The sequence below is a fragment of the Lepisosteus oculatus genome, chromosome 9 (assembly GCF_040954835.1).
Source record: "Lepisosteus oculatus isolate fLepOcu1 chromosome 9, fLepOcu1.hap2, whole genome shotgun sequence".
Lineage (NCBI taxonomy): Eukaryota > Metazoa > Chordata > Actinopteri > Semionotiformes > Lepisosteidae > Lepisosteus > Lepisosteus oculatus.
The window spans coordinates 8,003,697-8,031,342 of NC_090704.1; the positions used below are offsets into that span (position 1 = coordinate 8,003,697).

General features: G+C 38.0%; 1 protein-coding gene, 1 long non-coding RNA gene and 1 pseudogene across 3 annotated transcripts; 1 reads left to right on the top strand and 2 right to left on the bottom strand.

Moving 5' to 3' along the window:
- Positions 1-545: 545 nt before the first annotated feature.
- Positions 546-6,187, bottom strand: gorab (golgin, rab6-interacting). Its single transcript, XM_006634655.3, has 5 exons — positions 5,981-6,187; positions 5,187-5,502; positions 4,662-4,763; positions 3,862-4,002; positions 546-3,298 (listed from the first exon to the last, which is right to left on the bottom strand). The coding sequence occupies exons 1-5, from the start codon at positions 6,033-6,035 to the stop codon at positions 2,860-2,862; spliced, it is 1,053 nt and encodes a 350-aa protein (XP_006634718.1). The 5' UTR covers positions 6,036-6,187; the 3' UTR covers positions 546-2,859.
- LOC107078329 (uncharacterized) lies at positions 5,425-27,138 on the top strand. 2 transcript variants are annotated; one of them, XR_011190379.1, is made up of 4 exons: positions 5,425-5,508; positions 21,048-21,158; positions 22,724-22,790; positions 25,475-27,138. It is a non-coding gene; the product is annotated as an uncharacterized lncRNA (long non-coding RNA). The 2 variants fall into 2 exon arrangements; XR_001479268.2 differs by lacking the exon at positions 25,475-27,138 and having other exon boundaries at positions 22,724-23,492.
- On the bottom strand, positions 20,766-21,037 carry LOC102686831 (large ribosomal subunit protein eL37 pseudogene; annotated as a pseudogene).
- Positions 27,139-27,646: the final 508 nt, after the last annotated feature.

Sequence of the window (27,646 nt, forward strand, 5' to 3'; positions counted from 1 at the left end):
AACAAAATATGCTGTCAAGGTATGATATTATCACGAACAATAAAATAAAATGCTCAGTGCACATGCGTTTAACATTCAAATTGTTCGTTCTTTCTAAAGAGGTTGCTAAAAAGTGGTAAATCCCACACAAGATTTATTGGCAATGAAGTCCCAATAATATTTAACAAAAAAGTTAAATGTGTGATGGTTGGTACCATTTAGAACACTCCAGCTTCATAATCATTTGCCAAATCAGTTGCCCAACTCATTTTCTTTACATCAAAATAGCTGGATGAATTCAGTAAGAGTCGATTTGGCATTACAAACATTTTCACAAAACCCTTCAAAAAACAAAACAAAAACTGAAACGCATAACATGAGCTGAAAGGCCTTCAGCAGACACCTCTACTATACTAAAAATACAATGAACGGTTGTACAAAAAATAAAAATGCAGTCCCTTTACATCTTGATTGCAATGCCTCTTTCATGACAAAAAGTACAGCTGTCCATAGGAGACCTTCACTGCAACATTCTGAAGAATGAAATGATGGTACCGAGTCATGCAACTTGGACAAAACAGAAGATTTTATTTCTGTATACAGTACATTAACTATTACTATACAACAGTCAACCTCCTGGAAGGGTCATTTTAAATAATAGTGTCTTTAGAAATCTATCTCATTCTATGCACAATACCATATAATGCCCTAGAACTGTATGGTGTTCTATAAAGAAGCCATCTACAGGTAGTATGCATAAGAGTAAGGGTATGCATTCTTAAAATGGACAAGCAGAGTTATCATACTAATACTTGGTTAAACCATTCTATGAATAAATCCATTCATCAAGTACTTTTCAGTATTTACAATTTTCATATGTAGATGCACACATCTCTTGTTAAAGCTGTGAAAATAAGTCACCTTTACATGGTTTATCCATACTCCGGTTATACTTCTATTAAAAAGCAATTAAAGAAAACAGAAAAAATAAATGGAATTGTATGAATGGAAAACATCAGGTTGGCCTGTCAGGACCTGGTTTATATCCTTTCATTACATGTCATTATGAATTGAGACAGATTTATACACTTACCCTGCTCAAACAAGGAATTACCAGTAACTACAAAAGCCAAGAAATATCTTCACACAATGAAGTCCTGAAAGAAACAGTGAACTTACTAAATACAATGACTTTGGATTTGCAAAACTCTTCAAGAAATGCTGGTGTGAGAGCCATAATTTGGCAGGAATACATACATTTTACAATTTAGTGTTAAAAGCAATATTTAAAACAATTGCAATAATATGCATAGTTATTGTTGCACATTGATGTAAACAAATGTAATTGTACATTCACACATTACAGTAGACCTAGACATCTGTATGCAACACAAAAAAGAATATACAACTGGACAATATTCCTTTACATGAATGTCTAGAAACATGAGGAAAAAACACCTTTGTCACAAGCACAATTATCAGTTGCACATGACCCATACTAGAAAGTATTATGCTTTTTTGAGGTTCAGTGAGTTACAAATGTTGAAACTCACTTTTTGCGTTAACTCCAGCCCCAACAAAAGAAACCACAGCATGCACAGTATGTAAAAAAATGTATTCTAGGTTCTACAAAATTGTGCACATTTTCTCTAAATATACAAGCTCTTGCATGGAAGAACAGCATACAACATTCAGTTGTGTACATCGGCGGTGCCAAAACTGTGGTCCTTGGCTTGTTGCTGGTATGCGGTAAAGAAGAATGTGATGATTTACAGCTAAAACTGCCACCACTCCAACCTGTAGTCAACTAAACAGTACCAGCCATTTCATTACCTAATTTGATATACTGTACATACTTTCATACACATGGTATGCTTCATCATCAATTTAAGGTGTGCATACTATTGTTTTATTACGTTAGACTTCCACGGGTAAAGGAGAGTAAAGAATGAGTAAGTAGCACATGGTGGTCCAAGACGCATTGTATACATCTGTGCCACAGAAAACTATTGTGTTACAGGGCACTGATTCGAGAATGTTCATTTACAGAATAAGTACAAAGGCCACTTTGGTACATCAATCCACAATTTTTTGCCACATCTCTCAAAGATAGGCCCCCCAAACTAAAGCATTAATTTACTATAATGGCTTTAAATAGAAGCACATTCTCTGAACAGGTATCAGAAACCAGTCCATCTACACATTATAAAAAACCTACTCTTTTCTGTTACTTTAAGTGTTCCAGACGAGGTTAAAAATTGAAATGCAAACTAACCTCAAATATTCAACATGGGGAACACACTGCTCTGTAGTGAAGTATTTAGCAATACCAAGTGACATGCACCTTTACAAGAGTCTGTTTTGGGTATAGACGGCACCAGAAATTACAGTTAAGAAGGGGCGATTAAAAGAAATCAAACTAAATCAAAGCAGAGCTTTGTTTTTCCACTGCATGCACTTTTGCTTAAATACACAAAATTCCACATGAAGCCCTTGTCTACAATGGTACACACCAGAATTTATCTAGCGATCTAGTCCTTTCAGAGCTGTGATAATATGAACATCATAACTAGAAGTTATTTGTTTGGAGTTGTATATTGCTAAATAGTAACAAATGTGTTACAATTCCGTGTTCCAAAATGAAAGTTATACTTTCCATTATCACAGCACATTACAGAGGAAATACTTTGTTCATGACGGGATTCCTATGACAACACATCTACATCACAGTTAATAACATAGATACATTCTTACATACTCCTTACTTAAATAATATGTACTCAATTATACTTTTGCAGGCCTGTTTCAATTTGTTTCCCCGACAACCATGGTTTTTAAATTAAGTATAAAACAATGAAGCAAAGCCTCAGGCTTGACACCTCATGACGCAGAGATAGGTACTTCATTGACTACAGCTTCACAATGCGAGTTGATGTTCTGTGATCTAGGGTCTTCAGCGAGCTTCTCTTTCCCCGATTCAGGGGGGGGACCGTCCTTTTGACTCTGTTGATCGGCGGGGTCCTGTCCTTTGCTGTCGGCACTCCCAGTCTCTTCCTGCTGCTTGGCTGATGGTGCCCTCCGTGCTTCATCCTCCTGCTGCTGCAGCATCCTCTCCACTTCGATCTCCAGCTCCAGCCTCTCCTCATCCGCTTCCAGCTCCAGCTGCTTCATCAGCTCCTCCAGTTTCCCGGCCTTGCGCTGCTCGTTCTGCTGGATGATGGTGTACAAATGCTCCGTCAGCTGCTCCTTTATGTCCGTCTTCTTGTGCAGGTCCAGCTTCGCTGCGATGTACTCGGCCTCAGCTTTTTCAAACCGCTTTCTGACAGCAAGACAAGACTTATTTTTTTTTAAAAATGCCTTTGCTCTGTATGAAAGTCAGATCTTTTCTGCAAACTGAGTTATAACTTAATTACAATTTTTCCAAAGTTCATCTGATTCAAATAAAAAAAAAAATCATAACCACATAAAACATGTCGTCGGGGTTACAGAAAATGTACACTAGAAAAATCCTGCAGGGGGCAGTATTAATTTTAAGAGAACCAGCTCAGGAGACAATGAAACTGTACAATTTCAAACAATGACTTGTTTTTGGTATGTTTTGCAACTCTGGATCTTTGTTTGCAGAAACACGTCTGCATATTTTCTTGAAACATTCAGTCTTTTTTAAGCAAAGCATATGTATAGAAAGAAATACAACAGGCCAAGATGAAAATCATTAAAGTTCTCCAAAACAAACTTCAGGTTATCCTACAGTATGTTTCAATGCTACACATTACAGAGACAGAAAGGAATGCCATATACTGAGTTAACCAATAAGCGAGAACAGTTTTCAATCTTTCAAAAACAAAATAATCCAATGTACCGTGAGCATGCTTTACTTACCGAGCAATGGAATAATCCCAACTAGCCTGTTCTATGCGGCTACGCAGAATACCGATGTCATTTGACACCATGTCATCCAGGGCTTGCAGCTCTTTCTGGATTCGTTTCAGTTTCACAGTTTCAGCCTGGGTACGCTTGGACCTTAAACCAGGTGAATAAAGCACAGCATTTGGTTCCCATTTTAACTTAAACGCGATAAGCACAAAAAAATAGCACATTCACCCTAATGAATTAAGAACCTGAGCACCGTTTTGGCACTCCTATCCCATCTTATTAAGCAATGGGCACAAGGTGAGGTATAGCTGGGAAGACACAAACACACACTCACAACCATAAGGAACAGGTAACGGGGTGTATTCCACGCTGAAAAGAAAAAAAAGGAAACAACATTTCGGCTGTGGAACCTTCTTCAATTGTGAAGAAGGCTCCACAGTTGAAACAATGCGTTTCCTTTCTTTTTTTCTTCAGCGTAGAATAAACTTGTTTCTTGTTCCTTTGCAGCCTACGCATCCTGACGCAGCTCCCTACTTGAACTACTCACAACTAGAGCGAGTTTTCCCAGAAGCGAACTGTGGAAGCAAACCAGAGCACCTATAAGAAGCCCCACTCATACAAGAACATACAAACTCCACACAGATAGCACCTCAATGTCTGGAATTGAACCCACAGGCTCAGTGCCACAAGGCAGCAGTGTTAAATACTGTGCTATCATGCTGCCAAGTGTATTTTAAAACAAAGCAGGAAAATAATCTTGCGTTCACATAAACATAAAATGTGACACCAACTGCTGCTGCTCTTACTTTTCAGCGATGGCCTTTGCTAGAAGAGCTTTTTTACGTTTATTCTTCTCTTCCATCAGACGCTGTTCCTGCTGAAGTTGCTCTAGGCGGGACTTCTCTCTCCTAGAATTAAGACAAGGCCTGGTCAAAGTTAGGAATTAACAACAACTTTACAATACAATGCAGAAAAGAACTGGAGCCAACAACAATGGAGACCCATCGATAAACCTTCACAGAAAATACCTTGACAAAATAATTATAAGCTAAATGTTTCCATACAACCATTGGACTTATTGGTAGGTATGTTTCACGTAACATCATCACCCCCTTGCTGTCATTTATTCAAAGTGTCACACATTTTTAACTAAAAATACATGTTAGATCCTGTCCTTTGTTTTACATGTTCCTTGTAAGACTCAGATCCATTTGTGAATATAATACATATAATGATATATTCTGAAGATAAAATTCAGAATACCAAATGATTTAAAGTTCTGAGAAACACCTGCATTTCTCTCACACCTGAAATATCATAGACTTACTAACAATTCCACCTCCTGCCTCTCTAGTTCCTTGGCAAGGGGAGAAGCCTCTGTGGTTGGTATAGTCTGTTCACTCAGTGCTTCCTGCTCACTCTTCATACTCCTCGGTCTTTGAAGGACCGCTTTCTCCTGGGGTGTTGAAGCAGCCGGGACGGGCGCTTGCACTTTGGGTCTGGTAAGCTGCTGTTCGAGTGGCAGAGAACCGGAGCCATCCTGCTGAGCCGCCAGCTGCAGCGCTTTCTCTCGCTGGAGCTGCTGACGGCTCCGGTTGGTTGGAGGATGTCTTCGGCCCCGACCGGAGGTGTTCTGGGCAGCCTGATCTGCAGGTAAGACGGCTTTTGAGCATTCCAAACCAAAACAAGGCAGGTGCCTGCTCCAGTTTCAATATGCCACGTGTATGACCCTCTCGTTGCCATCGCTATCGTTTACCTTTAAGGTTACTTTCAGGAAGTAGAGATGTATGTGGCTCAGTTTTAGGCTTTGTTTTTCATTCTGAATGGCAGAGCCATTTTACACATGCAAGAAAAAAATAAGTTACTAGGCAGTTCATCGTAAAGATGAATATAAAGACACTACAGTTCTCATTTTTCTGTGACGGGGACCAAAATATTATCACTAAATTATACTATATTCAGAAAGAATATAGTCAATGAGTCACAGACACGTTACCTGCTGCAAACAATGCACTCCACATTGGTTTTAAACGTATTAGACTAGAAAATAGTCTGCATGAGGTAAAATGATAAATAACCCTGTAAAGCACAATTCGTTCTACAAGACATAAAATGATATACTTACCTTTCTGCTGCAATCTCCGAAGCTCTTCATCCGAGAAGCCTGCCCACCCAGCCATATCCTCACACGTTCACATAAATATCTTACCCAGTCTCTTTATTTTCAATTTTAAACCTAAAACTTTCAAGCGATTCACAAACATTTCTCAAAATATCATCATTCCAATTCCGCATTGCTAAACTGCCATTTTTGAGCAGCTGCCACGTCAGGGCCCAAACTAGGACCTCTATTGGTGTCTTCTAAAAAGCCTTACTCGGACTGTCATATACATTAAATGTTTTGCTTGACTCAATTATCGTGTTATCCCTTTTTAATTGTTTAAAATGTATTTCTTACAGTAACTTAGGATATTTGTAATAAAAAGTTACTTCATGGAGTGTATTTTAGGCGAGTAATATGGCCACCTATAAAGCAAGGAACGCGTGTGGTTTTTTTGCTGTTGCCATGGGCAACGCGTAGCATCAGATCCCTGTATAATTATTCAATACTTTGGTACTACTCCTCAATATATAATTATAAATTAGTGTCCTACAGTTTTTAAAAAGTTGAGCAATTTCATGTTGTATTGTGGGAAATGCAATCAGGATTGTGGGAGTGTAATAGGAAAACATAATGGTAAAATAATGGTAAATTATTTAGTTTTAGAAGACGAGGATAATTTCACTGAGAGCTACCCATATCATTATGAATGCGTAATCATGGTTTTCAGGAAATATTTAGTCTTTAGCAATCAGATCATTTTTCTATGTGGTAATGTACATAACGTTTTCTTCTAATCTCAAAGCAATACGAGTAGTTAAAAAGTCAGATCTATATGTAATGTAAAGGAAGACAAGGAGAAAAATATATTGTAGGTGTTTTTCATAAGTATTTTCTGCAGATATTTTCTTGGGGGTATTATGCTTTCAATGCGTAGCAAAGCAATGATATCAATAGGGAATGGAGATATTTAAAATGAAACCACAAGAGTATGAATATGTATTTTATTTCTTTAGCAATATATTAGTTTTTTATTCACTTTTAGTCAGTTTATTGTTGTTCTGACATAGGAAGGCCACATTCCAGGTAAAATGCTGACAACATTGCTTACATAAATTTCACTTTAATCTTTTAAATTTGTAATTAATGATCACATTATATAATTATAATCAGATTTTTGTTCAGTACTTGCTTTAACCATATGCACTGGTATGCCTTACTGCAAACACAGTTCAATACCACTCTTGAAAATTCCAAGACTCCCAGCAGACTTCACGCTGTTTGGAGTTGGGCTCATTCTTTTATTAACCTCTCACCTGCTTGACCACCAGGCCAATGAACTGACAGCCAGAGGCAAAAGGCTAATTGATGGCTGCAACTGAGACAAGAGACCATGAAAGGATCAACAAAATTAAGACAAAATAAATAGTTTAAGTTCTCAGTAAGTGGAGCTAGATGAGCAATTTATTAATAAAAGTTGTTGTCTAATGAACCAGAAAATTGAACGATGGTCTGAAAGGATCCCTTTTAAATAGGAGTTAAGAGTTTTACTTTCTTACAAGAAAACTGAAGGAAAATACAATATACTGTATAGCCCTTGTGTGGCAGATGGGTTTCTTTGCGTTTTGTCCTCAAAGAGGTGCAGTGTATTTAGATTTCTTTAATGGAGGGCACATTTTATGACGGTTAGGAGTGATTTTAAATTGTCTGGCACTAGCTTGGCATCCTTAACAAATTATTTTGAGTATTTAGGGCATCTTAATAGTCTTGGTAGACAGCAATTTTGTCAAGTATAATAGTACTATCTTACACATATATGCTTAAGGGGTCTCCATCTCTGGTTCTGGAGAATTAAGAATTTCATGATCAAAACCTGTGGAGCTATAGCTCTTTTCATCCAAAAGGTTTCAAAATGCTACACCTGTAGGAAGGGAGCAACGTCTACTACTGAACTGTAGTATCCCTGTGGGTGGCACTTTGTGGCTTGAAGAGGTGAGAAGTTACTTCACCAATTAAGAAAATTTAGGGCAGACAGAGCATGAACGCCCAACCTATCATTTAGCCAGGACACCCCTACTCTTACTTACAGTGCAGTGGGGTCTTTAAAGGACTTATGGAAGAGAAGAATAAAAATGTAGAGTCTTCCGCCACAGGCAATTACTGAAAATTTAGAGCCGCCAGCGGTGTAATAGTTTATGTTTAAAATTAAATCAAGATTGTTATCTGCTTTGTAAATGTCATAATATAAAATAAACTTGGCAGCATGGTGGCACAGGGGTTAACATTGCTGCCTTGCAGCACTGGGGCCCTGGGTTCAATTCCAGACCTACAGTATCTGCTATCTGCGTGGAGTCTGTATACAGTATGCTCCCCGTGTTTACCTGGATTTCTTCTGGGTGCTCTGGTTTCCTCCCACAGTCCAAAGACATCCTAGCAGGTTAAACTGGCCCTGACATGAGTTTGAGTTTGTGTTTGTGTCTGTGTCAGTCCTGCGACGGACTGGTGTTCCACCTGGGTGTATCCCTTCTTGTGCCTGTAGCTTGCCAGGATAGGCTCTGCATTCCCTGTGACCATTAACAGGAAGACGCAGTAAGAAAATGGATGGATGGATATCCTCAAGATTTTAAAACGTCAATTTACCATTACGCCTCTGACTTAGGTAAGAATGATAGTCGTTTAACTATAGCCAGTGTGGCATACCTGAATTGATTGGGTTATACACATTCAAAGAGGTCATATGATAATACATTAACTTAAGTTAAAATAAAATTGGGATTTTAAATAGTTCGTCCCAAGTATCTTTTCTGCAAGATTTTTTTCAGACCCTAAGTCATGTGTCATGAATATTGTTTCGACACAACAGCGAAATATTACTCTGTTCTAGGCCAACTGAAAATGCTCTCTTGCTGCAATGCAACTCAGCTATCTGTCGGAGAAACAAGAGACTGAGCTTTAGTTCTCTGTTGGCCCCTCTAATCATATATACTGTTACTTGCTTCAATTATTGGTGGCTTGTACCTGATTTGCATTTCAAAATCAAAAGCTGTCATTATTGGAGAGACATTAACAGGAAATGTTGTAACAACAGTGGAAAGGTTAGTGCCCCAGACATTGGCCTGAAGGTAATGTGGTGCCCAGGCGCCTGCTATTCTAAAGAATAATCCACTGGACACCCGCAGCCTGACTCCACTGCCTCCAAGGCCTGACATTGAGTGGAACCCATTAACATCTAATAATATTTGCAGAAATAAGAGGAAAAGGAGTACTTTTATAAAGACCATTAGTCACAATATTTTTTTGCTTTGCCAGACTTTACTGGCACAACCACAGATTTGATATGGAACATCTGGGGCTGAATAACACAGGGTAAGGCAGGATTGGGGAGTTCAACAAAAGCCGCCTGTCGAGGAAAATATAAAAACACGCGCTTTTTAACAAAACACTGCAGTATATAAATCAAATTGAGAACGCAGTAATCGTTGTCAAAATTTATATGAAGCTAAGCTGGCAGAATTGAGGTTAAAAGGCATTAAAACAAAAAGTCACGCAATATTAAACCCAATCCACTTTTTATGATTATTTTGACCACCGTCATCCAGTAGCACTTAAAAAGGGGAGTTCTGATGTTTGGAGCCATGATGTGGGAAAGCAGTTATGACTGTGGTGGGCTGATGAAGTCGACAGAATTGTAACAAGAAAGCAACAGTAATTTTGTCAGTCATTTTATTTTGGCAAATTGCATGGGGGAGTAGCCAGATCATTCTTGATTTGGAAAATACACCAATAATATATATATATTTTCGTTTTGTTACTTCTAGTAATAAAGTATGGACCCAGGAAGTACTAAAATATTTTAGATTTAAATCATAAAAAAAATTCTGTATTTACCTTGTCCAGTTTAATTTAGGTACAAAAGCATAGGTCTGTGTTAACCTGTCTTAACGTGTGTTTCTTATGCTATTCTCCATACTCTTTCCACTGTACGTTAGTTAGGGCAACAGACATGCCAAAGAATGGAATTAAGTGGCAGAGCTCAGTACTGGCCTTCATATAAGTTGTACTAAAACAGAAGAGTATTTAAACTGAAGATTTGCCAGTGTTATAAAGATTTATATAACATGCAACTTTGTTAATGTAAGATTTTTTGGAAACCATTTCAAACGTGCATGCAAATGTATTGCATCGTAGTTCGTAATCACATCGTAATTCTCCATTACATGCTGTAATCATGTTCTCCATTTACCATATGATCCTACAATTATTCGATGACCATTTTATGTAGTCTTGGTTACATAATGTACTGTACGGATACCTACATACTACTTTAGTATACTTACTGTAGTTTTACATTATACATTTATTTATTGTCATGACAGCATCGAGAGAAGTGAAGTCATGTTTTGACTAATGAACTAGGAATTATTTAGATTTTCAGATCCCTGTTAATTAATTTGGAATCATTGTGTGCCCTCCTCCAGTCATTTACTTTTCTAACTTAATGCAAAGGTTACCTGAATTACACTACTGTACTGAGCACTACTACGGGGTATGTGCCTGGAGTTCAGTTCACTTGTAGTGGAACTGCACTCTGAAGAGGTTTCGCAGTTTGCTGTGTGATTAGCGGTTGTCAACTCGAAGAAGCTGTGACAACATTCTTAGTCACATTTAATCAAGTCCGTGAAATAAGTATTTTTCTCATACTGAAACTCTAGTGTCCCATTTTCCCTCCTGGGCATTTTATTTCTACATTCTGGTTCTGTAAAGCAGTACACGCTTAAATATTTCAGCTACAACTTGAAAAACAGCTGAGAGGGGAAATGTATCATTCTCCAAAATTAGCCTTCCATGCGTTTGCTGGTCTGCCAACAGAAACACTACTTGTTGTTTTTGACTCAAAAACTATACATAAAGTATGCTGGGTTTCTTATAACTAATACATATAAATATCACCTATTAATTCATACAAATTGGCAGCCCTCTCTGACAAATCTGATGTGATGTGTGTACCTTAGCCGTATAAGGTGGTTGTGGTGGTGGGAGGGATGTTCACCTTAGCATCATAAGTTATCCAGACAGGAAACAGGAAATAGGGTTTCATAACACTTTACATCAGACCAAGCATTCCGACTGTTTTGATGCCTGTCAGGGCTCCCAGTAAATACTAGTTTCATATGTTAGAATACCCTCAGAAAAATAGCAAACAAATCAGACAAGCAAGTAAATCATAGAAGACATTATCATGTCATTAGTGTTCCATCATGCAAATAATTTATGATATTTCCTCCACTTTCAAACTTTCCTCTCTGGCAATAACAGAAAAAACGTTTTAATGCTTTCCATGGAAACTGACACTATCTTAAGCGTGTGTATACTTTGTAAATATAATACCAATACATGCACAAAAAGTGTATTCATAAAGGCCAAGAAAAAAGTACACATGGTCAATAGACTACATATGCCAAACTTCAGTTCCCATTTTATCTTGAAAAAGAATGTTTTCATGCTAAGAAAACTCTCTTTTCAAAGGGTTCCAGTAAATATATTCTGGTCATGTAAAAATTATTTATTACGATTTCTATCTGCTGTGCGCTTCATTTGTAATCCCTTTGGAGCTTAGGTAAGCATTTTTAACACCATCATAATTAAATTTAAAATGTTTGACCAAAGGGGATATGTCTTCATAGAAAAACAGAGTGCTACCAAAAATAACTTCCTTTATTTATTTATTCACATGTATCGTGCAGTGTAAGGAGACTCCCTACAAGGGTGGGCTTTCCCAAATGAAATTACCCCTGTCTCCAATGATAATGACTAATGCTCAGTTTCTTTATGTTGGAGATGGGTCGGCAGAATTTTTTTCTCAGGGTGATATAGAGCCCTTGAACACGAGAAGCCTGTGGAGTGGACACATACTGTAGACTAGTTAGGAAGAAAAAAAAAAGAGCAAAAAATACTGGGGAATTTGAATGTCAAACAATACTGTGATGGTCATATTTTAGAAGAAATTTAGAAATTGCCTCCCACATGCTTATTGGCTTCTTTACCTGGTGTCTTCTGTACTTATACAGTATGTCTTCTTCTTTGTGCTTGTGTACAAATGATCAAAGAAAAGGGAATAAGAAGAAAGATAAGGACAGAGCGTGTGTTGGCATCTCCAATACACAAAAGGAAGAGGTGTCGGACGAGTCAGGAGCTATTAACTACAAAGAGAAGAAAACTGTTCAGTATTTTTGAGAAACATCATGGGGCTTAATGTGATGTGAAGCTGGAATAACTGGGGCCAGTGATTTGTGAACATCCATGCCCTCTGAGACAGTTCCAAAGGATGTGTATAGTGCCAGAATACCTCTCCTTGCCAAGCAGTCCAAGCTCTTTGTGATGCATTAGTGGACTTTCCCTAAGTACCAGTGAACTAGTTTGATTGGCAGCTTTACATTATCTTAAGAAGTACCTGATCGTAGCTGTCATTACAAAATATGTCGCTAATTGAATATATTTAACTAATGGAAGATGATAAATAATAATGCAAAAATAATATCCAAAAACACTTTTTTAAATGTGTGCATATATACATGATTTACTATAAATATTATGGGAATATGAATTTTAATTAGCTCTGGCTGTTTCATGATACTAGATGGCAGCACAGCTGTTTCATCCTTATTAAGGCTCATCAGTGTGACACTGCTAATTTTGACCCGTGAGATTAAATTAAATTAAATTAGAATCAAGTCTCATAATCTTTTATGTGCCTGAGTGTTTTTTTTTCTTGCAGCAAAACAATAAAACCAGTGCCATATAAACCTACCTCCACATGTTTTAAACATCTGGCAACCAATTATTTCTGCGCTTAAAACACAAAACACCTCAGGAGGGTATAAATCTCTCAGAGCAGAGAGGCTGGCTTGTACATGGGATCCAGATGGTAGGAGATTTAATGGTCATTTGTAGCACGTTCAGGACGCCAGTGGCTTTGAGCTGGGTCTATAAAGGACCAGGCAGAACTAATGCGCCATTATAGAGAGGGCCTGCCAGAGAGATGAGAGATAAAGACAGACGATTCTCTGTGGGGTTTCTACAAACCTCTGCGTCCCTTAAAGCAGAGACCTTTGGTGCTTAGGAACATCTTCAGGGTTCAAAGGTTCAAGTCTATGAGAAGTGAGCATGTCTTCCTATTTAGGGTTGAAAGCAAACATGCTGAAAAATCCAGCGAAATGCCTTGTCCATTCCTACTAGCTCCCATGCTGTTCTGCTAGACCTAAGCAGCAACAATCCTGAGTTACAAAACAGATGTGCTTAATTGCCAGCAATCCTCTTTAAGAAAATACATGTTAACACAAATTCTCAACAGGACACCTGCTACTAGTTTCGTAAAGTGTTCAACAAAAACACCGGTGGTTGAGATATAATATCACTTTTATAGGGTTGTTAATATTTTGAGCTGAAAGTTGAATAAACAGTTCACGGAAAACATTCTTCACCCAGGGAATCCTACCACCTTGACTGTTTGTCACGTGCAACAATTATAAAAATCCTGGATGTCAAAATAATACTTTGTATGTAGGTTTAAATGCTCTGTTCTAATTATAATTAATAACTCTAATTGTAAACTATGAAACTGGTAGCTGATTTAGATTTTCAGTCCAAAATAACACACTCTGTTAATTCCATCTACACAAACACCAAAGCTTATACCTCCAACCAAGTGTGATGGGCTTATCAGCACTGTTTAGCTGATACTGAACTTGTTGTAACTGATGGTAACCTGGCATTGATCACGTCCTGGGACCTCACTTACTGCAAGGTTATCCTGATGCCTCCCTGCAAGCTTATCCTGATGCCACAATATTCCAACAGGACATTTCCAACCCTTGTACTCCTGCTGCTCATGTCTTAATGTCCATCTAGAATGTGAAACTTGGGCAGTATCCCTGATTACCAGTATTGAATCCTGTTGCGCTTTTGTGGGAGAAAGTAGGCAGACATACTGTATAGCTAAAAGACCTGTGAACAGTCAAAGACCTGTGAAGAGTTGTCCAGCATCTAAAAGAGAAAAAGTTAAGAATTCCACAAATACACCCAGGCCAAAGATACTCTTCCATACATCATGTCAAGGTTCAGAAGCACAGACAACACTGCAATGGGTAAGGGAAAAAATATCTTGTTTTTACTGTTACTAAAAACATTGGAAAAAATCTTAGAAACCACGTAAAAGGGAGCAAAGAGTCTAAACAAAACGGGAAGATCCAGAGGATCAAAACCTCCTCATTTTAATGTCTCACTAGGGGAACACCTAATTGCTGTGTAAAAGACCCATATGTTTCAGCTGCCTGACCTCATTCAGACCAGCAGTCCATGCTTCCCAACTTCTGTTCTGAATTTGTTCTTTAATTTCCATCTCTGACCTTTGGTCTTGCCATCTGTACTGAGTTTGGAGTAATACCCTCTGCTTGACATTATGTACACAACTACTCACCCACTTATCACTGAGATTTTGAACACTCGAATCAGGTCTGTCATGCTGACCTGAGGGTGAAGAGACAACATTTTCTAATACCACTGTCTCAGGAATATGTCATTATTTTGTGAGAGTCCAGTCAACTCATGCTTTTCAGACCACGATTAGAACATTTATCACTTTCAAAGAAATACCACTTCCATCTCAAGATGTCAGAGTAATTGACCATAATAACTATTTGTGTTTTTGTGCAAATACAAAGCTGGAGGAAAACGCTTCGGCTTGCTTTTCTGGGCTGGCCTGTAAAAACATGAAAATGTGTGGCATATAAGCAACAGCTGTATGAAACACACATTTGAAAACCATCAATTCTTGAAATATTCAAAAACATCAATTTGGCAGCAAGCATCAAGTGTAAGTTCTAGATTTTTGGTCATTTTCTTCTTAGCTGGAGGTGGAATGTCGCATGACGCATTTCGACTGGTCAGAACCTCAGTGCTCCTGAGAGAGTGGGATGGACATTTTCAGCTATTGTTTAATAGAAAACATTTGTGTCTTTTTCTGCAAATAAAGAATAGAAAGACCCCCGAGTCCTCGTCCATGGTGTTATACAGAAGAGGAAGTTACATATCCTCCAGCTGTCACTTTGTGATCTGAAAAGCTTTATGTTTTCAATTATCAATAGTAAAAAAAAAAAGAACCATTTCTGTTTCCCATGAAAACAGCTTGCGGTCCCAGTTATAGCCCTGGGTATTTTGATTTGAAAATAGAAACAATAGCTGGGGTCGCATTTAGAGGCTTAACAGTCTGCAGAGATTGGTTACTGTTCTTCTGAATTCCCACTGAGGCTACAATGAGCTCCCAGGATGTGATGTTTCACAGGGCAGCAACCAATGTTGTTGATAATACTTGAGTGAGATGCAATGGAATCAATGCTATCATTGCTTCAGCTGTTACTGGCAATACTGTAGTATATGACGGTTATGAACACAGAATAGGAATACTGTTTAAACTCATTTTAGATGTTTAAAATTCAAGTTATCCCCATTGAAAGACATTTATATTCCTGTGTTTGTTTTTGCCCAGGATTTTAGATTTGATTATATCTGTAAATGAACTCAGGGTTGATCAGTCGTCACCTTTCACCATAAACGGAAGGCTGGAATCAAGTTTTCCTGGAGCCCAATGCAGTGAGAGGAAGTAAGAGCACCGAATGTTTTTTTTTTTTCGCTCAAAAGCAGTTAATTAGTAAAATAGTAAGTAAAATTCACAATACACTGAGATGGCCGGACCTGGGGTGCTATCTACGAGGAGTCTGTATGTTCTTTCCATGTTTGTCTGGCTTTCCTCCAGGTGCTCCAGTTTCCCTCTCAAAGTCCAAAGGCATACTGGTAATGGCTTGTGGTAAAACTGGCCCTGGTGGGGGTGTGTGACTGTGTTTGTGTCTGTGTCTGTCCACCCTGCCATGACCTGGCGTCCTGTCCAGGCTGGCTTTTGTTGCTTCTTGGGATAGACTCCAGCTCCCCCACAACCCTGAATTACAATAAGTGGTTAGAATATGGATGGATATACAAAGAAATCCATTTCTGATTTCCCCACAGTATTTTCAAAAACCACTATAGACTTAGACCAACTGATATATCCTTTCACTTAGATCTGTTCTCGATGAGGCAGATAATAAAATGCTAAATTTCGTGGGAGATGCCCATTTTTAACAATGAGTTCCGGTTTGAAGATAGATCCTAAATGAATAAATCTTCAGATTCCACTTTCTTGCCTTTGCCAACATTGGGTGGAAACTTCGGAATGGTATAGGCTGTGTTAAGTATACTTTAATGGTGCACATTCACTCCACTGCTGTTTCTTGACGTTATACGCTGTTCCACAAGGCAGTTTAAGGACATGACACTTATTTTCTGGCAGTCAAGACAATTCCTGTCTGTCTTTTAGCTGCAGGAAGGTGCATATTTGTAGTGCTGGAAACTTTTCTGGATTTTGGCTTTGAGAAGCCTTCAGTCATCCTGTCTGATGACCAGTAATATTTATTGTATGTGAAGAAACCCCACAGACTTAATCAGGGAATGGATGAGATCCAGGAAAAAGCCCAAAAGCCATGCCACATGTAAGGAAAGAGTTTACTTTGAATTGTGCTTAAACACAACAGCTGAGCGTGCATGTAGTCAGTTTAGAACGTTAAAGCTATTAACTCCTACCTGACAGATCCCTTTTACTGGAAGTGACACACTTAATGTGGAAAACAGAAAAAGACACATTGATATTTATTATTGTGTTCTTTATATCCACATAGTAGATACAGTTAATAAACAGTGCATTTCAATGTCATGTATACATGAATTACTGCTTGCCTGCCCTCCAATATTAAATTGATTACATTTTTATTATAGGTCCAATATTAAATTGATTGAACCTTTTGTCTTTCATAATGATCTGTCAATGCTGATTGAAAACTGATGGTTGGGGAAAAATTAGATGTCACACTGCTCACTTTGTCCATTTGGCTGCAAGTAGCTTCCTAATTTGTGGATTGTATTCAGCCTTTCCTTGAACAATCCCAGGACTCTACATCCATATTGCTGCCAGACATCCACAACTGTTTTGTGCAAAAATGCACCTCCTGTTTTCTTGGATTCTAAGTCCCTTTAATGTTTGCTATAAGTAAATAATTCAAAACAAAGGTGTAGAAAAGAAGACCCTTTAATCCATCTTTTAAATCAAAGAATCCCGTCAGTCTTTTTTGTGCAATATCCTAATAAATCAGTTATCTTGTACTTTGTGTTTGGTTTTATTCTCCCATAACTCTTACTGCAAATAAGGACCTCCTATTCCAAGTCCTAAATGGTTTTGCACATGGTTTTAATCAGTGGCCCATAATCCTAGTATTCAGAGTACAGCTAATGACACACTGGTATCTAGAAGACAGATAATAACACATCTTTTGCATTACTATAGTTTAGAAATACTGGATTGATACTGATCTTTCATTTCCCCCTTTACAGTGTCTTGCAAAAGTATTCAACCCTTCCTTAGACCTCCCATTTTGTGAAATTACAAAATGGCGCATAAACATTTTTTCAAACTTAACATTTAATTCAAAGCTCGCACTGAAGACTTCTAAGTGTAAGATACATTATAGTAAATGTTAGCAAGTACTAAAGAGAAAAAAATGGAAATATATCAATTGCATAAGTATTCAGACCCATGAGCTCAATATTTGGTGGAAGCACCCCTTTGGCAGCAATTATAGCCGCATGTCTTTTTGAGTAAGTCTCTATCAACTTTATACATCAACTAGGTGTAAATGTTTGAGAACGGGTTTTGGCAGATTTTCTGTACTCTGAAGCACTCTGGAGTGGCTTGGGGATTTCTTATTCCTATGCCATCCCAGTGTAGCTTTGGGACTGTGCTTTAGGTCATTGTCCTGCTGAAAGATGACTTTTTTGTCTGAGTTTTAGGTCTGAGGCAGGTTTCTCCTCTGAGGTTTTGCCAGAATCTATGTTCCCATCAGTCTTGACAAGCTTCCCAGTCCCTGCTGATAAGTAGCAGAACTATAGCATAGTGGTGCCATCCTCATGCTTTACAGTAGGGGTGGTGCTGACTGAGTGATACACAATATTGGATTTGTGGCAGATGTAATATAGACCAAAAAGGTTTAACTTTGTCTTGTCTGACTACAAAATCCCTTTGCCACATGTTTGCTGTATGGCTTTGCTTTGTTGCAAATCCCATGCGTGATTTGAGATGGGGATTTTTGTCAGTTCCATGCAAGCTCCCTTTGTGGAGTGACTGGGATATTGTTGCTCCATGGATATTTTGTCCGGTCTCAGCCACCTCATTCTATAACTCTTTCAAAGTCTCCGTTGACCTCACAGTGTTACCCTCAACAGTTACCTCCTCGTCTGGCTGCTCAGTTTGGAGAGACAGCTTGATCTATGCGGTGTCTGGGCACCTTTCATTTCTTAATGATTGACTTTACCATGCTCATAGAGATATCAAGGGTCTTTAAAGTGTTTTTATACCGTTCTCCATATTTGAACCTTTAAACAACTTTGTCCCTGAATTGATTTGAAACACCTCCTTGGTCTTCATAGTTAAACCTTTGCTTGAAGTTCATTATCTTTGAACACTGTTGTGCACAGTTGTCATGGAATGACCACTATTGTCGTGCACAGAGGTGACTCATTTTTTACATTAAAGTAATTTTGTGCAACTCAATTAATTTAGGTTTGGAAACTTGTGCAATCGTGGCTTTTCCATTTTTCTTTCATATTAATTAACGCATTAATTCATATTAACATACTTTGAATATGTGATTATGTATGTTATAGGTATTATTTTCTACTAACGTGTCACAGCTGCAAGCTTTAAATTAATAAAACGGGAAAATTGTGCAAAGGTAAGTTTATTTTTCAGGTTTAGCACATGTTTATATAACTGAAAGGTAAGATATTTTTTTAATTCACATGTAATTGGAATGTAACACTTTCTCTCTCTCTGTACGGTGTTGGTTGGGCTAGAAAGCAGTTTTTCTCACTTCAGCCTCTAATTGTGTCAGTATATCTGATGCCTATTGCACAATTTAGTATATGTGAAAAGGCAGGATCTCAAAACTGCAAAAGACAAGTAAGTTAATCCTCCTGGTATTCAAATTGTAGTTAAACCCAAAGTGTAATTCTCCATGCTCTCCTTAAAATGATCCTCAACCTGAGATTTAATGAGAAGTAGTAATGTTTGACCTATATTGCAAATATATGGCTATTATATTTAACAGATCTTACATGTAATCCACTAATTAAACTGTAATGGTTTTGGCTGACTAATTCCCTCTTCTGATTTACCTCTTGCTCAGACAGAAAAATGCACACATCTGGTAGCAATCATAAAATATCGCCCATCAGCAGAATGGGTCTGGCATAGATATTCAGGTACAACAAGATTCATTGTGGAGTAGGGAAGAGAATCACGGAGTAGCCCTATTTTAATGTGTAACCAAAACTATCAGTATGCAGTATGTTATTAACTGTTTAATTCGATTTATAAATGGGAGAACAAATGAAAATGAGGAATGAATCAAATTTTGGCAGTCAAACATTATAGAAACCATATTGAGCTCTTAGATGAATGAATCTAGATGCTACAAAAGCCTAATGTCAAACATTGTTGTTCTGGCAAACGAAACACATTACATCTTGAGGGCTAAAATTTTCATCTCTCCTTTTATGTGCCTTAGCAAATGCCACAGTTTAATCTTAAAATATTTAGAAAAATGCTTTAATACCTTGAGCTAAATGTTCAAAAATGTAGTTTTGTTGGCTACATCAAACATCAAGGACAGAAAATGGCATTTGATGTTTGGTAGATTTCCTTTGTTTTCCTTAATGATAAAAAGGGATTAAGATTAACGTTTTCTTTTAAATGTCATTTATTTGTCTATTACAGTGATAAAACAGTGAGAATCTATCTGTGTTAAATTTATATCCATGTGTACATGTTGCCAGCATCTGAGAATTGGTAGTTCCTACTGGATTTCAAAGAGTATTATTCCTGTTATTGTTAATTTCTGGTGCTATCACCACTATTAACTATATATGTATCATATAGTTAAAAAAGTCTGTTAAGACAGTGTATTGGAAGAATAAGATAAGTGCTTGATACATATGTTCAGCTTGGCCACTAATTATTTCTCATGGGAAGCTATTATATTTCTGAAATATTTAGTGAGCAAGCTGTACTTGGAAGTGGGGCAGTGGATTAGGTGGTATAAACATTACCCGTGCCATACAGTTTATGAATTGTCAATATCAGTTCAAAGTAAAATACTTAACAACAATCCACATATACAGTAGAAAAGAACATACACTCCCTTACAGTTCTATGGTTTTACACATTAAGGCATATCTGACATTCATCTAAGTCCTCACTAAGTCCTGACAGTAGATAAATCTCACCTATTATGACAAATAACTCCCACAAATTTTATTTTGTTTTTATTCATTTATTACGCACAAAAATCAGAAGCCTTGTGTCTTGACATGTAAAAGCACAGAATCATAAGGCAGTGTATTTCCTTTTTCATTTCACTTTATATCTCAGGTGCGTACTCTATTGTGCATGAGCACTGTACAGTAATTTAGCAACAACCGCATTATGGGAATGCATCACAAGCATTGAAAGTCTACAGTGGATCTCATTTGGTGACTGGGCTAGAACTAAAGGACCTAGATGTGATGAAAAGCCCTCTCTCATCTGTATCCTTCATTACATTTCTTATGTACTGTAATTGTAATATTTTCTTTTCACTTTTAAACAGCATATTTATTTTAAACAGTCAGTCTAAGTGGAGCTGGAAGCTGCTAGTGCAGCTCTTCTAGGTTCTGGGGTTGTTTCTGAACCTGTGGTACACAGCCTTCAAGTGCCTCATCCTATTCCAGGGATATTGCGCCTCTTGGCCTTGGCACTCCAGTTGTACTTTCTCCTGTACTTCATTGGATATCCACATTTTCCACAAGTGGGCTTCTGGAGGTGACAGGCCTTGGAGCCACACTGGTGACAGTGTGTGCGTCTTATTGCGACGCTTAACCGAATGACAATGTTCCCTTCGTCATCTTCCTCCAGAGGCTGACACGACAGAGCAAGGCCCAGAAATGCCGACGGTGCTTCATTCGATACAAAGGAGGTGTCTAAACAGGAGGGTCTGGCGACGGCACCAGAAAGTGGCCAGAGAAGGTACAGTCCTTATTCCCCAAGGTATCTGACCTCACCACTGGGGCACAAGAGACGGGAGTGAGCGGCTCAAGAGGGAAAGGAATAACTGAGGGACCAGCAGAAGGCGAGCAGGCCCGCTGAGAGACAAGGAACTGGAGGGGGGAGGGGACAGAGTAATGAATGGGGCAGTAAGCAAGAACAGGGATGTTAAATTGGATATAAGCAGAAACAGCCCTTGAAGAACGCATATAACGGGGGCATACCTGCCAACAAAATTCAGTTCCCAGCTGTATTTTCACTGTGTGAAATCTCAATGACCCAGCCCTTTTTCACATAATAAAATGTAAGGGTGCGTAACTTAATCACTACGTACACTATAATAGGTTCTGGTCCTGAACCGCATGTTCAGCAGGTTTCATCCAATCAGAAGTGTGTAAGCCTAAACAGGGGGTTTTCTTTACAGAAATTGGTATGAATCCGTGTTTAGGCCTGAAAGGTTAGTTTTAGCAACCAAACTCCATATATTAAGAGGACGAGCTAGAGAGAGCAGTAATACATGCAGACAGACTGTCAAAGATCTAAAATGGACTTTTATGGGTTTTTGTTCTTTTGCTTTAGTTTGTTTGAGTGAGCATGTTGGTGACATTCAGGAGGCTCATTGAAGCTCATGAATAAAATGGTGGACCGAAGTTGATTACTGATGCTTACTGAACATTTTTGGCTGAGTGAATGAAGTAGGAAAGCACAAAGACGATGTAAATCATAAAACATACCAAGCTCGCACAGATGTCCCTATGTACCATTTGAGTTCTATGAAAATATAGTTGTTGACATTGCAAAACTGGATAATGATGATTAAAAATAGGTATTTTAAGCTACAAAGCCACTGTGACCAATCTTGTCACTTTAGATTTCTTGTGAATAAAGGGATTACAGAGCCAAACTGTTTAATCTAATACAAGAGGCCAGGAGCCATTCCATTTTCCACTAGTTCTAATATTCTTGTCAGCTCATCATAAGATTCAATACTTCGGTTAAATCATCCCACCCAGTGTCTTCAAAACTCTTCTTCTGCATCTTTCAAGTTGTGTATGCTGGCACACATCCTGAGTGTGTGGATAACAAAACACTCTTTTCTAATGATCCCCACAACCATTTGTCTTGGAACTCAAAATGGAGAACCTTTTCTGACCTTCCAAAAACACATTAATAACCCAAACGTTCTGCAAAAATAAAGGGCTTTTATGAGATGAAATGTTGATAAAGCCAGTTTTCCTGAAATCCAAGTTTAGATTGTCTGTCTGGGGAATGTGTATGTTCTATTGTCTGTGCATTTTATTTATATAGTTGGCCCACCTTTCGAAGTACAAAGAGGGCATTCTTGGCATACAAATTGAATTTATGGGTTTCCGAGAGAAAAAAAAAGAAAAGTTGCATTTCCTCTTTGATTCCCTTAAGGATAAATCACTCTTTGCTGAACAATTTGACAGTATGTTCTAATATCCAACAGTTACTCACTGAAGATCAGTATCTCTATGTGTCAGTTAAGGAAACAGACGTCTGCTTTCATGTTTGTTTACAATCAGAACCTTCAGCCGAGCCCTGGGTTTCAGCTGTGGAACACTGCACTGATGGGTCTTGACACGAAGCTATGTAAGTGGTGTGTACCATAGCCATGTGTATGTCCAAAAGAGCTTCCTGTTCGTCTTTCAGAGAGCTGCGATGCCAAGCAAATTAATGCTTTTGGGATAAAATAACGGATGAATGACATAAAACTGGAGCCCGTTGGATGTAAACGTTCATCCAGCAATTCTGTCGAGACACTTAAACATTTATCATAGATTCCTGTCTGTGTGGGTGAGAGACAGGCTGTGAGGCTTCAGCAGTCGAAAGCTTCTGTTTCCATTATATGTCCAGTTTCCATAATTCAGTTGACGAATTTGTGTTCCTGACTACAAAAGCCCACAGATGCATATGACTGCAATGACTAAAGTTCTCTTTTTTTTCAGAAAAGCAAAATGTTTTAATTTTGTAGATTACACTCTTCCAACTGTACCGGACTGATTCACAGTAGATGGGGTGTAGAGGCAATAGCAGTAAGACAGTCTGCTGGATTAAGTTGGTTTGATTGCCATGCTTTACAGCCGCAGGAGATCAGAGTGGACAGATTCACACACCTATGTTTAACTGTATTCCTAGGGGAATCACAGTCGGCTACTTAATTCAACCCAGGGGAGTAATCTTCTTGCCAGAATTCATGGCTGGTTTGTGATATGATAAGAGCCAAATACACTGCATTTTAATAATAAATAATTATTTGCACCTCTGTAGTGTTTTTCTGAACACTCCGCTCAAAGAGCTTTACAAGTAATAAGGAATTCCCTCCACCACCAGTGTGTAGCCCCCACCTGGATGATGCGAAGGCAGCCGTAGTGTGCCAGTACATTCGCCACACATCAGCTCTCAGTGGAGAGGAGAACAGAGTTATGAAGCCAATTCATATACTGTATGGGGATCATTAGGAGGCCATGACTGGTAAAGGCCAGGGGGAAAATTGGCCATTGTTTACACCCCTATTCTTTTCGAGAAATGCCCTGGGATTTTTAATGACCATGGACAGTTGGTTTTATGTCTCCTCCAATAGATGGTGCCTTTTTTCTTACAGTACAGCAAAATGAATACACAGTACAGTACTACAGTTTTCTACAGTGAAAGGGTCAACTTAATTTAAAACTGACCTTCTGAGAATAGAGCTCAGATTCAACAGATCCTTAACTGTTGCCTTCTCAACATTCCCCAAATAAAAGACTCAGCCTGTCCTCTACATCCTGTGATTGAGTTGCATCGGGTTAGTGAACACTGCTATTTAATTACATTTGTAAGGCTTATTTAAAAGACTTCTTAAGCAAGATTAGCCAAAAGGCATTCTTATCATTTTACGTTCTTATATAGTTTTCTTAACCAGAGATAAACAATTTCATGCTGAAAACATTACGGCTGTGGAGCCTTCTTCAGTTGTGTGAACGTTGAAGAAGGTTCCATCAACAATTTGAAACAATTTCATTGAGTAAATGTGTTGTCTTGAAACATTACAAGTACTTTTGAAGATCAGGAACACCGAACAATTTTCATTAGAAGACCGATGTTTATGCTGAAACGTAATTTATGTCTCCTAGACAATTTTGGGAAAAAAGCAAAAGCAGAATGTTTGGAGACATGGTGTTGTTAAAGGTGTACTTTTAGCACTTTAAAACAAGCCGTGCTTCTTTGAACAAGCATTCTGGGAGTCTGGAACAAGCTGCCCAGTTATGAAGCTGATAGCACTGCTTTATCCAAGAAACGGCTGAATGAAATTCTCGGATCATAAAGCTTACAAATGATAGGAGCCAAAATCAGCCAAATGAGTTAAATGGGGTATTTAATATGTAAATATTAAAATGCAGTGGTGCCATAAACCAAGGGTCTTTAATCCTAGTCCTAAAGGGACTGTGTATCTACAGGATATTCAGTGCAGTAGAACTTTTCACAATATTTATTGGCTCATTATTGACTTCATTGCACCATTTTAACAGCTTCTCCCAGCTATCCATGTGTTGCTCATGTTATAGAGACTTCAAAAACCTAGAGAGACATCAGCCCTCCAAGACCTGGACTGGGGACTCCTGATATAGAAGGTTACTTTCTATCTGTGTCTTCAGATTCAGATGGTATTTATTGTTACTCTTCTTATCATGTCGACTATTTGGTCCCAGCCAGGCTTAGATCAGACCACTCTGAGCTCCTGCACAGCTCATTCCCTGAGATCTTTTAAAAACTCATTAATGAACATCTGCTTATGATTACTGAATTGTAACCATCAGCAAGACACAGTTGGCAAACAAACAGCAACTCTGTGTGGGTTTTTCTTTCTCTCTGCACTGAAAATAGTTTATTCAGGGTTTTATATATTAATTATAAAAGGAGCTGGCTGAGTCTCAGTCCCAGAGGTAATGTTGTGTGATCTCTGCCCCCAAAGATTAGTGCATATTTAATGTATTTGTAGCCATTGTTTAATACTCCACCCTTCAACCACACACAAACACACACAGGCAGCTTCGATTTATTACCTAGAGCTTATTATGAACCCAATTAAATGTTTACAACTTTCTTAAAAGAAAAAAAAAGTACAGCTTGTGTATTTTGTGGAAACTTTACTGCAGAGAAATTGTATTCTACTGAAGTAAAGCCACAGAGTTTGCTTAAATGTAGGGTGTGTCTTTTTGAGAGGTTGTTTTCTCTTTTGTCTTTTAACACCCTGTATAATACAGCTGTACTGTTTTGCCCAATTTCCCCATAAGCTGTTTTGTTCTCTTTTCTACAACGCGAATGAGAATAAGATCAAGAACAAGAACAAGAAAAGACCAAGAGGAAGAACAAGATGACGAACAGAAGCAAGAACAAGAAGAACATGAAGAACAAGAGGAAGAAAAAGAGGAAGAGGAAAGTTAAGACTAAGAATAAGGTTAAGACTAATTTGTAAAACTTTAGGGATAAATCTTTCCTTGAAATATTGGAAGTATTTGGCTGAACTCAGACATCTGCGAAGGAGATTATTGATATATGCCCTTAGGACTGTACAGGAAGGTGTGCATAATACACACACAATAGACAGATGTAGACGTGTGATTTATTTTCTTTCTAATGCTGGATTAAAAAAAAATCTATATTTTATCAAAATCATTTTAATTAAAATTATGAACGCAATGTTAATGTTTTTAGCACTGAGAAAGTACCGTAGAGCATGCATTGAGGCAGAACTTCATTCACAGCTTTCTTGTTGTACCATTCCCTCCTGGAATACAGATGCTGTCTTTTCAATGGCAAAAAACAAGCTGACGTTATGGCTAATAATTATTGTATAAAATAAACATTTGACTGCAATGCAATATCATTTAGCAAATGTTAAGCATGCATTTTGAAGAGTGATTTTCATTATATCACATCCCTGATTCAGATGTTTGTAGTTTAATTACAATCAATTAGCAGTACAAACAGGGCTGTCTCATGGACTTGTTCAGTATGATTTTTAGAGCACATGTAAATAAATGTGTAAAAAACGTTCTGCATTTGAGTTTTCAAATTAAGCTCTCACCTTACGCGTTTTGTGAGCTGCTGTGAACAATTAGACCTTAAAAATAGAAGAAAGGTTACAACTGGAAGGCGGTCTTTCAGCCCAGCTAGTTGTCTTGACTGCCATCCAGCTGTTCTTTGAAAAAAGCCAGGGTATTGTCTTAACAGCGTGGCTGGGTTGCTCCAGATTAGTTTCTACTTGTCCTCTGGTTCATGTTTCACTGTTGATTCCGAAGAAGTCTATCAGGTTGACTTTGTCCCTGCCTTTCAGGGTAACTCATCTTGGCTTAGATTCAAAGATCTGCGCAGCTGATACCCTGATCTAGAGAGCTTGATCTGGAATCATTAGGAACCACATGGCATTCAAAACAGCAGCATTTACCATCCATCTGAATGATATTAAAACCTCTATTTGGACCAAGTGAATATCAACCAGTGTTGCTACCACATCAGATACTTTTTGAGGGTGGTCTGAGAAACTCATTTCGCAACTAATGTTTTCAGCCATGATTTTGTGATGTGTACTTTGACATTTGAGCCACCACATTAAATCTTACGTGGCAGCATAACATTTAAATAACATTACCAACTCAACACATCTACATCTGAAACAAATTATATTAGATTTATTATTTGTTATATTGATGCTTGATGTATATTGGTCTGTTAACTAGTGTAATATCCAAGTGTAAAACTCCTGTGACATAGGATTTCGCAGTAATTTGGGGCTACAAATATAATCAGATGCAGACACGTCTTTAATTTGTGTCTTAATTGTACAACTGACTGTTTTGTGCTTTGTCTTAGGAAAGTATTTCTTTGCCAAAACAGAGATTTTCACCCATCAGGTGATCTTTTGTAGTTATGTGGAAGTGATATTTTCTGGTCTTTTTATTTTGTGTCAACATTTAAATGTATTTGTGAATTTCTTTGCTGGAGTGCCATTTTTGTAGATGCCTATATAACCCTAAGAGGTTTCAGATCTATTTTTCAGATTTGACTTGTCACTGTCACTTCTTGATCTGTCCATTTATTTCCAGGTATTCCAGTTAATGATCAATCATTTAAGACAAACATGTAAATGTTTTTACTTGTAAAGATCTAGAGTTTGTACAGAAATACCAAACTCTGGACAATTTTAAAAATGAATAAGCTTACACACATATTTACCAATACATGTTTAGGCATCAAGGCAGTGGCTGAAGTCTGCCTGAGACTGTAAGAATTTATATTTTTTTATCTGAGTATTAGCCGCCACACCAATCGAAACCTGGCAGACATCAAAAGGGAAAGCTCTGCCAGGTTTGTAAGTTGCACCAAAAGTTGCAAGGCAATTTTTTGCACCTCTGATTAGTTGTGCACTATGTTGAAAGACATGGCCTTCTAAATAAACTGCTCCT